This window comes from Xyrauchen texanus, chromosome 38, assembly GCF_025860055.1.
Source record: "Xyrauchen texanus isolate HMW12.3.18 chromosome 38, RBS_HiC_50CHRs, whole genome shotgun sequence".
Lineage (NCBI taxonomy): Eukaryota > Metazoa > Chordata > Actinopteri > Cypriniformes > Catostomidae > Xyrauchen > Xyrauchen texanus.
Genome location: NC_068313.1, coordinates 6,886,773 through 6,900,584, shown reverse-complemented (window position 1 = coordinate 6,900,584; position 13,812 = coordinate 6,886,773). Strand labels below are relative to the sequence as shown.

Here is a 13,812-nt window from a genome sequence, read left to right as displayed (position 1 = left end):
TAAAGGTAAATGAAATTCATTTTAAAGTGTTGCCTAGATATTATCCTTGCTATGCTTTTCTTAACAAGTTTAAGGTAGACATCTCACCACAACATTTTATTTTTGTAATCTTGAACTTGAAACTTTTATATATTTATATTGCACCTGTTTACTCGAAAACTTCTGGACCCAGGCATCTATGACAATGCTTGATGCATTTAATAAAATAATTGCAATGGATGACACCATGATCCTGTTAGTAATTGATTACACTCTAAAATGAACAACTCTTCTTGGGAAATTGACTTTGTATAAAGCTGAGATAATGTCTAGTAAGCCCTGTTTTAAGTTATTTTGTGTAGATTTAAAAATGCTTTTCAAACTAGACTCGCTGAATTCATTGACCAGAAATAAGAAATCAGCTAAAACTTCTATTGAAAAAAGTAATTTGTTTAATTTTTTTGCACTGTATGACAAAGAAAATATGTAAATTGCTCAAGAAAAAAGATTCTGTCGCTATTATTTGTCTGCAAAATATAAAGATTTGTTTCGTATTACACATTTATGTCTGTATGTTTCTTGCAAAAAAATGAATAGAATAAAAAATAATAAATAATAGAAAGCACATACGCGAGATCTTGTCTAGAAGGTATCCCTTTCACGTCACGAACCCAGTCATTGCTCTCCGGAACGTTTAGATGCGTTTCATTTGTTCCCCTACGGAGTTGTTTGTATTTCCGGTTAAACATTACCCTTGGGTTCAGGAGGTTCGATGAAAAGTTAACTGACTGGATTGTCCCAACTTTGGAAGAGCTTTTTATCTGTAAACATGGGGCTTCTGCCTGATGAATCGAAAGTTCTGCCACCACCAGAAATTATAAACAGAAATTCAGTGTGGCTCGGGCTCTGCGGCTGGGCTACGGCGATGCTGCACAACAGCTTAAACCGCAGGCCTGCATTCAAAGCAGGTGAGAGCTTCACTAGACCAGTATTCTTTCAAAAGTAAATAACATTTGTAACATTAACACATAATGATAAACTAATGTTTCCTTGACTGATTTGCCTTGCAGCCCTTACAACGTGGGTCTTATAATTTATAGTGAATAACATGGTTCCTTGATAAACTATGTTACTGAGTGAGTAACATATATAGGTACCATGGTATTTACATGGTACTTAAAAGTAGGGCTACTCGATGAAAAATGGCAAAAATCATAATTGCGATCATTTAACACAACTCATTGATTTTGAAAACATGCATTTATTGAACTTAAAAAAAAAAAAAAAAAAGTGTCTTTTTAACAGTGGATTTCCTTGAACTTGAAATGTAAACTGCACTTGGTAGGGAAGCAGGCTATTGTCATATGATAATTATATTATGTTACTTATGGTAGTCAAATGAAGGAAAGCCTCCATAGCCATCAATAGCACTGATCTATATATATAACTGGATTGCTCATAGAACAACAGATATGTTTTGCACCGCAACAGATCTCTGTTCTTTTAAGATTGGTATGGGAGAAATATATGGTCCATAGCCGACTTAATGGATACCGATGGACATTGTTAAAATTATGAAAAATGTTGCATCAAATATCATTTCAAACCCTTAAAATCAGACTTTACTAAATTACATAGACAAATTCTTGGGGTAGTGCTCTTTCTAACAAGAAATATTTTGGCATATCATCCAATACAACCACAATTGGCCCCACTATCAATTCAAGGGATCTTTGTTCTGGATAGAAAATGCACTAATCACTTTATTAGAAATTGTTTTACTGAATATCTTTACCCTGAAAAGGCAAAATAAAAATAACATCCTACAAAAATTTGATAAAGATTCAATTACTAAACTAAGAACAACGTATCTAACTGATACACTGATTTGCCCCCCCCCCCCCCAAAAGTGAAAGAAACACACTTCAAAAGTAATGAACAACATTTACCCCTCTAAAGAATTACTTAGACTTCGCTTTGGTATAGGTGATAACACGTACATTCTGTGAAAATGATGTCGCAACTGCGGACCATGTATTTTTCTCATTTGATGTGATACAGACATTTTGGTGTGATATATATAAATGGGTTAAGCAACAGACGTGTTCATTCCCAACCTCTATCTCCAGAGACGACATAACATTTTGATTGATATTGCAAAGCAAGGGTGATGAGCTCTGTAGTAATACAATTGTATGTCTAGCTAAATTTTTCATTCACAAATGTAGAATTGTGAAATCATCTCCCAAATTTGTCAATTTTTTAAATGAATTTAAAATGTTTATAAAATCCTAGAGTATATTTATAAAATATAAAGTCCTAAAGCACAAAAAAAAATATATGATACCCTAAAACACTTCCCAACTGAGGTAAATATGTGAACAAAGACTGAATTCTTCCCTTAATGTTATAATTTCCTAGCGTTTATTTATTTGAATGTTTCTTTCTTTTTATAAATCATCCTTATTTTTGTTACTAAGACTACATATATTTCCTATGTTTGAATTAATAGCTGCTCCCCCTGGCTATATTGGTGGCTGTATCTTGTGCTTATTGGATCAATGCAGGTAAACGTCATATTATGCGACCACGCATCACTTTACGTAGAGTTTACGACTTACTAGTTAAAACTTGCCTTAAGAACAGGTGGTGCAACCAAATTAAGCACCGTCTTAGTTACAAACTAACTAGTAGTTACTAAGCCCTTAGTGTGAACTTTATACCCCAACTTACGTAAGACCTTACGCACCGCTATTTACTCAACCTCATGTCCTTCCAAACCTGTATGACTTTTTCTGTGGAACACAAAAGATGACATTTCAAAGAATGTTTTTGTCCATATAATGAAAGTTGATGGTGACCAAAACAAGCTATTTTGCTCAAAATTTACTTTCCTTATATGGAATACAAAATACATTTTTGGGGTTCTGCAAAAGAAAGTCACATGGATTTGGAAGGACATGAGGCTGAGTGTATGATGACAGAATTAGCATTTTTGGGTCAGCTTTTCTATTAATATTAAAAGTTATAACTATCTGAAACGCAGTGCTATTAAGACTTGTAAAAAGTTCCACTGCATGTTTGCAAAAGTATCTTCATTGCAAATAAAAACGGATAGTATAATATTTTTTACTCTGCTAATGTTGTCTATTCTTTTACCTGTTAAAAAAAAACAGCTCTTCAGTGAAGCCAGGCTGACAACTGCCTCCTCATACAGCTTTTCCTCCTGTTTCAAACCAATTTAGTGGGATGATTATTGAAATCCAAACTGCAAACTTACCTTGTTTAACTTCTACAATATCCATGTTCTCATTGTCAGGGCTGGACTGGGAAGAGAAATTGGCCTGGGATTTTACATAGCAACTGGCACAAAATTTGCTGGGGGGAAGTGTTCGCTAACGCTGCGGCTCATTTTAGCTTATCGTGGCCGACACAGCGGCCCGCTCGGTTCTCCTGATGGCCATTCCAACCTGATCAGCCCCAATGTGCGTCGGTCCACCGGGAAAATGCCTGGATGCCAGATTACCAGTCCAGCCCTGCTCCTCGTCAATTCCAATTGATCACTTTAGAAATTATGCCCGTGAGCTGGGCCGTATTCAGGCCTGCACTGCAAAAATACAAATTACACACAGAGAATTAATGCAAGCCCACATTATATTCATCATATGTAACCGGTGTTCAACTGACAAGACTGTTGTCTTACTCATGTTAGCACACAACAATTGAAAAGCTGGGACCAAGAGATAGAATTACAAGTGCAGGAGAAATTATTCTCTGTGTGTCTCTCTCTCCCTGGTGAAGAGAGTTGTGCCTCTTATAGTCTCCATTCCTGGGCTGAGCCAATCATGGGTGATGAGCAACAAGTGGGCCTCATTATCCTGCTTAAATGGAGAGCGAAAGGGACAAGGAAATACATAGGGAGACACAACACACAATAAACCACATTAAACATATCACTAACACAATTATATAATATACGTCCCTCTGGACGTAACACGCTACATCAGATGTCATGAAAAAAATGGTTTGGAAACACTTTGTCAATAAAATTGGCATTAACGCAAAAATGTAGTTAGCCTGTGTTAATCATGACGGCATATAGAGCCGATCTGCAAAGTGACACTAACAGGAGTGCCAACACAAATTTCTACTTTTGAAAAAATGCATGAATGTAATGTATTAAATGCATTACAATACAAATGCATGTATTAAATAAAATAAAGTACCAAACGAAAAAAGCATTAAATGAAAAAAAAATATTACCAAATGAAAAAAGCATTACATTTAAAAAATGTTTTTTTTTTTTTTTAAGACCTATATATGCCTTTTCTCAAAATTAAATTAGCCTTACCCTGTTCTGTAAATGAATAAAGTCGGCTGAATGACGTTCTCGGAATTTTCTGCACAAGACTATAATCTTATCAGAACTATTTTTTCCAATGCTTAGTTCACTATCAGAAAACGAGCTTTTGAAAATTTTTAAACGTTTAAATATTTTAATCTAACCCTCTTTACCTCAGATTGCATTTACGGCTTCTTCAGAAACTATAAATTAGCATTTTGAAGCTAAAATACATTTTAGATGATCATCAAGTTCAGTTGGTCATTAAAAGTTGCTGGAGAAATATGCTGGACATGCTTTTGATTAGATGATTGTTCAAAATATTGAATATCAGGAATGTATCATATGTAAAGCCTGATATTACACCGCATAATGTTTTTTTCTTTAATAGCTGTGCACACCGCATATACACATCGATTGATGGTCCTTATACTGAGACAGAAGATTTCTGCCCCTACTTGGTGCAGGTTGCCAGCTTGAACAAGGCCATGACGATCCGCTTTCAGGTCGGAACCGGTGCCAACCTGCGATAGCTGCGACATCTTGACCAATATTACAGTCTTATCAGAAGGGCAACTGTTCCCTTTTGATTGCAATTCCTCCTCTTCTGATTTCTTTTATTTGCGAAATTAAAATGATAGTAAACTGGCTAATTTTAATGAATCAATACTCTCCCCATTTTACCAAAACTTCAGAGGAAAAAAATTAGGGACATCAGGGAGGCGAATTGGCAATAAACACATTTCTGAATGGAAACGGCTTCAGAGCAGATTTGTTTTTTTAAGGCATGACATCATCATGCACACCCATTTTATCGATAAAAGGCCATTTGAATGGAAACAGGCAGAAGGCAGCAAATCTTACCATTAGTTTCCAACCACCTTTTGCGCTATTTTGTTATCGACAAAGTGAAAATGCGGAATTTATTTTTTTCACAAATAATCAGAAGAGGAGGAATTGCAATCAAAAAGGAACAGTTTCCCTTCTGATGGGCATCTAATCCTTCATCTAATCAAAAGCATTGCCATCACAACTGACAAGACTGGTAGTGTACCATGGTAGTCACAAAGCCTTTATGGCATGACATGGAAATGTAGTTTTTCTGACTTGTAACGATGGCAGGGGATGTTAGAAGAGAATGTTGGAGGTTGGGGTCAGCCTTAACCCTCTGGGTCGACGGACACGCCTGCACGTCCTGCTGGATTTTTTCGTCATTACAGCGGAAACAACATAAAATTCTCTGTCATTTTGGGGCATACAGATGTATCAGTGTAATCATTAGAAACTATAAAGGGTCTACTTTTATTTGTGTACACTCACGATAACAAAAAAATCTTGTGCTTTTGTAAAATAAAGAAAAAAAAATAGGGTGAGCTGTCAGCGGTGTCTGGGTTCATGAGCATATATCTGAAACATTTCACAAAAATGAACTGAAACTCTGCAAATACTTATCACAAAAACATGAAACATATGTCTAAAGAAAGCTTAAACTGTCTACTTTTAAATAAAACAATTCAAACAAATATTTAAAACAAATATTCTCCTGCAATGTAATTGGTATGAAACAAAGCGATGTACAATTTCTCCTGGCTCAACTAATTATCCCTAATGTGATCACACCCAAGGGCAGACAGCGCTATTCATACGGTAATGTGCTGAGGCGATCAATGCAAATGGTGAACGCCCCCTACTGTGTCTTAAAAACAAAGTTCATTCACTTTTCTGCACATTTGGAAGATCGCACGATACATAAGTGAGAAAACTCCTGGATAGTGACGAAGAGTTAAAATTTTCCTCAGAAGAAGGGTGGGACTCCGATGAACATTCGTATTTTGAAGAGAGACTTGATCCAGCCAAGGATACAATTTCGGATGAGTAAGTCATTTAGTTTTCATTAGTTGACATGCTATTTTATATAAACATGTACATATTTTACTAGTGGGACTTGTCAGCCAGGAATCAGAGTAATGAAATTTGAAATATGTCCTAATAGGCAAGTTTTAGTTACATTTTAAATGCTGTTTCCGCTAAAGCAAGCATTTAAATTGTATGCTGTATGATATAAATATGATATAAAAATATGAATGTTTAGATTTTACCTAGAGTTTATGCTGCCTCTTTATCATCAACAAAGCTTGTGCTTGCAAATATGTGTTCAGGTTAAATGAGTAAAATGCACTTTAAATATGCCCATATTAGAAAATCAGCATATTCTAATGATTTCTGAAGGATTATGTAACACTGAAGACTGCAGAATGATGCTGAAAATTCAGCTTTGATCACAAATTGCATTTTACAATATATTCAAATAGAAAACTGTTCTTTTAAATTGTAAAAATAGTTCACAATATCACTGTTTTTACTGTGTTTTGCTGTCTTGGTGAGCAGAAGAGACTTCTTTTAAATGTTAGTGTAGGTCTAAAATTAATTATAGTCTTTATGTAAAGAAAATATATAGTCAGATTAATTATTTTGATTTTGATCATTGTCTCCTTACATTCATTCTCTTTCTGTCACATTCCTCATTGATGGGCCCAGGGGAGGGGTCTTTGTATCCTCAGGTGTGAATTACAATCAATATTCATGATAGTGCACGCCTCCTCGCATATGACCGTCTAACACTAAAAGTGTATTAAAAAAGTTAAATTGCTATATTTTTTGTATGAATGAGTGATCAGGATGGTTTTCACATCATTTTGTAGCATAAACTCTAGGCTATAAGATCCTGTTCTCAAAAGGCTTGTGGACAAATGTTTAGTATGTGTTATATGGCCTTAAAATTTGTTTTTTCAAAAACCATGCATGAACGTTATTTTCTCAAAAATAAAAACATGTACCCACATGTTGCTCACATATTATTGTAGCCCAGTTTGTGCTGAATACAGTGTTATCAGACTTTAGCCATGAATGTGTTTTTAAGCAACTGAAAAAAGCACAAATTATCAAGGCATGTCAAAACTTCTCCTGGGCCCAAAAAACCCTCAGACCCCAGAGGGTTAACAAACTGTTATGATGATGAAAAAGGAGCCCTGAAGCCAGTTGATATGTTTTAAAATCCCAAATTATGACAATTGGATTATAATGATAAACATTTTACCATTCTGTGGTGGTGGGCTCCAGAAAATAAATTAAAGCAATCTCATTTCTAATAATTACGGAGAACACTTTCTTTGAGCACAGGGTGTCTACAGGTCCTTAGACATGTTCTTTTATGCTTTTTCAAATTGAGATGGTGCTAAGTGAATCTTATTACTTACCTTTCTGAAGTCTTGAGTTATAATTATTATGTATTCCTTGTGTGCATTTTTGTACATTAAACCATAACTTCATGTTATTTTCCTCACAGGGCAGTCAGACACTTGTCCATAAACTGTACGACAAATAGCTGCAAGTTTTTAAATAAATTCTTGCCTGCTTTGTTCAGTCTGAACCCAATACCCAAAGCTCTGGCTACGCTGGACTTTGATGGTAAACTGCTACCTGTGAAAGAGATGATTGTGGGATGCTAATCGATTCAGAGTGGCACATCCACAACACCCTGTGAGTAAATAGAATGATTAATTTGGAGCCTCTGCTGGGTTTGTATGATTATATGTACAGTAGTGTGTGTGTGCTTATTGTTGATGATCACTGTTTCAGCTGCTGAAGCCATTCCTTCAAGTCTCCAGGTTCAACAAGAATACATGTGCCAAATACCTGTGTAGCATTTATTAAATATATACTATATAGGTTATTCTATCTAGACTAGGTTTCAGAAGATTTAGATAAGTAGGAGGTAGTGGACTGAAACAATAACAGTAACGACACAATTATTAAGGTAAAGAATGAAAATATTTATATGTGTAGGCATGAATAGTATAACAGCATAAATGTAAAACCCTAGGGTGCACCCTCTAAGAAGCCTAAGATTTCTATACAATGTATACATCCATCCATCCATCGTCAACCGCTTATCCTGTGTACAGGGTCGCGGGGGGCTGGAGCCTATCCCAGCTAACATTGGGCGAAAGGCGGGGGACACCCTGGACAGGTCGCCAGTCCATCGCAGGGCCACACATAGACATACACTCACACTACAATGTATACAATGAAAATAAAATACAATATTAAAAAGTGCTTCTTTACAAAGATCATGCTCTTTAGTCCATGAATGTAAAATAAAATAAAATAAAATACCATCCTCTAAGATTCTGTAGTTCTAGTTGGGTGGCTCGCCATCAAACTCCAAATCTTTCCAAAGAATAAAAAAAAACCTGACCAAGTTTCAAGTCGGATAAAACACCCTCAAATCCCTCAATGCTCTCTGGCAGCGGTGCAGTTCTCAACGTACTCTTCAAAGTGTTTAGATAACATATGCAATTATATTTAAATGCTTTTTATGTTAATGTATCTGTTTTACTCCTCGCATAGGCCGCTAACAGGCTGACTGTGTGCTGTCTGCATGGCAGAGAACATTCTGCTGTCACCTATCAATCAAGGTGGGATCAACTCTTGAACTAATGTTTTAATTGGTTCATAATAACTATATGCATTTATAATAGATTAAGTTTTCATATTTTATTATATAATAATAATATAATATATTTATTTCCATACATTTTCTAGTGGGCTACACCTGCAAAAAACTGCCTTTGCGCAGAGCAAGACCCTGCAGTGTTTGTGCAAATATGTCTGCCATGGATTGTGAAAGGGCACTCTCAGACTGGGTTTGAACTAAAGAAGCTCACACAAATGTTAAGTCACATGCTGCCACCCGATGCTGACACTCACCAGGAGATTCTTAAGTATAGTGTGGACCAGACCCTGCTCACTTTCAAAGAGGGAGATGATGTTGTGACATGGTGGGTCTCTGTCTTTGATACAGGAAAATATCCATGACTGTGCCAAGCTGTAAATCTGCCATGTCCATCTTCCATGGTCCGTTGGTGGAATCATCTTTCAATCTGATGAATGACATCATAGAACCCAGAAGCACCAGCATGAACATAGCTACATTTTGTGCCATCCAGACTGTGAAATACACTTTGCTGTCCAGGAAGCAGAGTGTCATAGAGATGTTCAGTTGGGATGATGTTAAGTTTGGGGCTGTTGACAGAAGGCTGCGCAGCTAAATCAATTCGGCAGGAACAAGAGACAAGGCCCAACGAAAAAAGAAGTTGCTCAGAGTCCGAGAGAGGAGGATGGAGCTTGACTGCCAGCCTTCTAGAAGTGCTGCAGAGAAAAGGCTTGAAGAGGAAAGAAAATGTTGCAAGAGGCACATTGCTAAGCAGCGAAAACGGCCACTTGAAAGACTTGTGCAAGCCAAAAGACTGATTATTTTTTTACTTGAAGCAGATGTTGTCTTTTTCCTTTATTTTCTTGTCAGAGTGCACCAGAATGCTTCGTTTACCTGTTAAAATCACAAACATTTTATTATGGGGAGGATGCCCCCAGACCCCCCTACAGTGTTTTCATTCGGAAACATGTCACCTTTTTCACCTCTTGTGAGTTTGCATGTCTGAGGTATGTTTGACATGGTAGAAAAGTCTGGAGTCTCAGAGATGCTATCGATGAAAACAGACAAAGTGTGTGTATGAAAAGCGGGGTATTGTCCTTGATTAGCCGCTAATGATATGCAGGTGCATGTAACAGAACGCAGGGGAGAGTGAGCGCTGACGGCAGTGAGGATGAGAGAGAGAGAGAGAGAGAGAGACTGGTCCAGATAAAAGTTTAGAAAATTTTGCAAAAACAAATGGCTTCTTTTCTACTGATGACTTGTACTGAAATTTGTATGTACTTAAGCATTTCTATTTATATGTGTGTATGGTGTTGTTTTGTGTTTAAGCACTGTGAAGGCTTTTGGGGGTGTGTGTTATAAAGCGTTATGAGTTTATTCCGTATGTATAATTCAGTTTAAGTCTATTCTTGTCTTTGTTGGAATAAATAAAATATGTTAATAACAAAAAAAGCCTATGTAAATAATACAAATAAACAACATGAAAACTGTATAACATGTATCGTACACTAAAACAGCAAGCATGCAACTTGTACAGTTTCATGAGTTGCTGCTGTTTATTTTACAGGTGTTCACCGCCAAGCACTGTTTGCGACCATTGGATGGTTCATTGGCTACCAGCTAACAAAATATGAGAATTACACATATGCCAGGCTGGACAGGGACATGAATGAGTACATCCGGCTGCACCCTGATGAGTTGCAGGAGAAAGGTAAAGACAGATGGAAATCCAGTCTCGGTAACGTTACTTTCTGTAATGATGTTTTCTTCATGTTATCTTAAAATATGATTGTTAGCCCAAATAATAATAAAATGTATGTTAGCCCAATTCTTATGTGTCACTTTGTGTATTGGTTTTTAAATAAGTGGAATGAAGTATGTTTCCTAACTTTGTCCATTTTGATTTTGTAAACCAGAAAGGAAGACATTTGCTGAAATAGTGGAGCCGTTTCATCCGATCCGTTGAATGGATTTAGTCGTCACAAGAAAAATGAAGACTGTATTTCCAAAAGGCTTTACAAAAACTGTTATAAATACTATTATATAGATTTTTTTGAGTTTTGTCCATGTTTCATTAAACTATTTAAAGGAAATCAGATTTCTTCATATTGATCATTTTTACACAAATAATATTTTTTATTGCAACGTATGACAGTGATTACAAACATTGTTTGTTGGTTGGTTTACATTACAAAAGAGTAACAATAACAAATGAAAGCTGCAAGCAGCGATGAACGGGCCCTTGTGCACATTGGGGCTGCTGATTTTTTTTTAGCACTTAAATGATGTTAAGAGTGTATCACAGTGTAAAACATGTAATTTTTCTGTTGCCAGTAGGTGGCGCTATGATTGATTAAATATTGGCATATATAAGTGTTCAGGCCGGTACTCTTTTAAAACATGTTAAGTTTGGAGCAGATTGGACATTTTATGTGTGGGTAATAACAACTTTCTGATTCATGGTGAAACATCAAACTTTGTCAGGCTGCCACGGACACGCCATTCAAAGAAAACTTGCAATTTAGATCTCTAGGAGTTCGTTAAAGTACGAGGCCTGGAAATGGCAAAAACGGAGCAAATATTGAAGAAAAAAAATCACAATGGCTGACTTCCTGTTGGGTTTAGGATATCTAAGAGACTTGTTGTACATGTTGACGTTACATATGCCAATCGATTCTCTTACGTGTAGGAGAACTGTAGTGTGAGTGCTGCTTTGAAATTTTGTAGGTGGCACTATCAAGCCATTTTGCAATTCTAAAACCAGTATCAGATGTACATTTTCCCCACTTTTGAGATGTGTGCAAAGTTTCATGAGTTTTCAAGCATGTTTAGGCCTCAAATATGTGACCCTTTACATATCTAATTTTTTTGGCTGCCCCAGACACGCACTTCAACAAAAACTGAAAAGCTTCGGAATTTAACATCACAAAGGCCATTAGATTGAGACTGACAAAATATAATGTTGATCTGATTAAATCTCTGGGAGGAGTTTGTCAAGTCAAGACCTGGAATTGGCTGTTGGCAGTAGGTGGCGCTATGACAAACTGAATATTGGCATGTAGATGTATTCAGGCAGAGACTATTATCAAATGTGAAGTTTGGAGCAGATTGGACATTGTATGTATGAGTTATAACAATTACCTGTTTCTTGGCAAAACATCAAATTTGTCAGACCGTCACAGCCACGCCGTGCAGTGAAAACTCAAAAGCTTTGCAATTTAGCATCGCCGAGGTCTTTAGATTAGTCTGACCAAATATGATGTTAAATCTCTAGGAGGAGTTTGTTAAAGTACGAGGCCTGGAAATGGCAGAACCTGAGCAAAAATGTAAGAGAAAAATCTAAATGGTTTACTTCCTGAAGAGACTTTTTTGTAGGTGGCATGTTACACATATCATATGTACATTTTTGCCACTTCTGATGCGTGTGCAAAGTTTCATGGGTTTTCGGGTATGTTTAGGCCCTCAAAAATTTCATTTGGGAAAAGAAATAATAATAATAATAAGAAGAAAAAATATAGCAGCAAGCAGTGATGACAGGCCCAAGCACCATGGGTCCATTTCCACATGGTGACTTTAAGAAAACAAAGCATGATGGATACAGCAACAACTCAACATTAATGTAAACTTGGACCCTAATCATACAATGAGAATTGGATATATGCCATCATTCCAGTTTTACTACAACTTTCCATTAGCAATGTTTAAACAATTTAAGCAATTTGGGTAAATGTAAGAGAACTTTTGTTGTCTGTTTTAAGTGCCACACTTCCTGCTGCCAGTTGGTGGCACTATGACCATGACCAACAATAGCCACATCCACCTGATTAGCCCCAAGAAAAAAAACATAACTCAATTTTAATCTAAATCACACAATGTACACATAAGATTCGAGACACTTCCTGTTTGCCTATTTTTACCATTCATTTAGTAAATCGCCATGGGAACACCAATCGATATTTAAAAATCTGTTCACAATTTAGCATCTTTGATGTCTTGACATAATGTTGTCTACATATCACCATGTCACCATTTTTATTAATCCATAAACCAGAATTTAAATTAAATTAACAAATGTAATTCTTTAATATGAGCACAGAAGTCTTTTACCAAAAAGTGTTAGTTTGTGCACCAATCTCTCCTACTGTATTAATAACACTTCAAATTCTAATCACATTTTATTACAAAACTAATGGGGATTTAAAGTAAATATTAGGGATTCTTTGTATAAATGCAGGTTTTTGTGTCTCGTTCTCAGCACGCAGGGTGAAGATGTGCGGTAACAAATAATAAAGTATAGGCGATGTAAAGTATATAAGTTAGATAGGTTTATGTGTAACATGTTTATACAGGGGCGCAACAACCCATTTTAGTGTGTGTATGTGAATCAAAATTTAGCGCCCCATGTATCTGTCGAGCGGGGTAATGGGGGTGTATTGGTGGTGTTGACCTTTAGAAGAATTATTTTTGCGCCCCATGTATCTTTCGAGTGGGGCGGGGGTGCCGGTGTTCTGACAATATCTCCTACCCCCTCAGGATGTGCTACCGGTAGTTCAAGCTGTCATGTTGTCTAACAAAATGTGCTTCTTTCTCAGAATGAGCTACTATTTATATATATATATATATATATATATATATATATATATATATATATATATATATATATAAAAATATAAAAACTTAATAAATGATGTAAAAACAGGGGTAGCATGTCTTGTTAGCTTGAGATACAGTGGTTGCTGGACGTGTAAACATTGAGCTCTGCACAATTTGCTAGTTTTTAATTACTTTTATGACATAAACTGGTGAGATTCGATACACCCTACTACATATCTGTTCTTTGAAGTCAACATGGCAAAGAATTCAAAGTCCTCGGGCTCTGGAGATATTTATGAACACTTATGTGCTCAAGCTGGTGTCTCGGACTGGCCGGTAGACCAGGGACTCGGTTTGGACGGTGCGGCAGGAGAAATCCAGTGGCAACTGGCGAGCATGTCTG

The 13,812-nt window shown here is 36.4% G+C and overlaps 1 protein-coding gene and 1 long non-coding RNA gene across 2 annotated transcripts; both read left to right on the top strand.

The window, feature by feature from the left end:
* Positions 1-709: 709 nt before the first annotated feature.
* On the top strand, positions 710-11,175 carry ndufc2 (NADH:ubiquinone oxidoreductase subunit C2). The gene is made up of 3 exons (XM_052109728.1): positions 710-947; positions 10,384-10,527; positions 10,733-11,175. Exons 1-3 carry the CDS (start codon positions 809-811, stop codon positions 10,780-10,782), a joined length of 333 nt encoding a protein of 110 aa, XP_051965688.1. The 5' UTR covers positions 710-808; the 3' UTR covers positions 10,783-11,175.
* LOC127631563 (uncharacterized) lies at positions 4,072-10,355 on the top strand. The gene is made up of 3 exons (XR_007969000.1): positions 4,072-6,196; positions 7,668-8,799; positions 8,927-10,355. It is a non-coding gene; the product is annotated as an uncharacterized LOC127631563 (long non-coding RNA).
* Positions 11,176-13,812: the final 2,637 nt, after the last annotated feature.

What these genes read in the sequence shown, in the direction of transcription:
- ndufc2 (XM_052109728.1), top strand. Translation starts at nt 809, where the DNA reads ATGGGGCTTCTGCCTGATGAATCGAAAGTTCTGCCACCACCAGAAATT. An exon ending in CAGGCCTGCATTCAAAGCAG is followed by an intron (nt 948 to 10,383) that starts GTGAGAGCTTCA and finishes TTTATTTTACAG; the next exon opens with GTGTTCACCGCCAAGCACTG. An exon ending in TGATGAGTTGCAGGAGAAAG is followed by an intron (nt 10,528 to 10,732) that starts GTAAAGACAGAT and finishes TTTGTAAACCAG; the next exon opens with AAAGGAAGACATTTGCTGAA.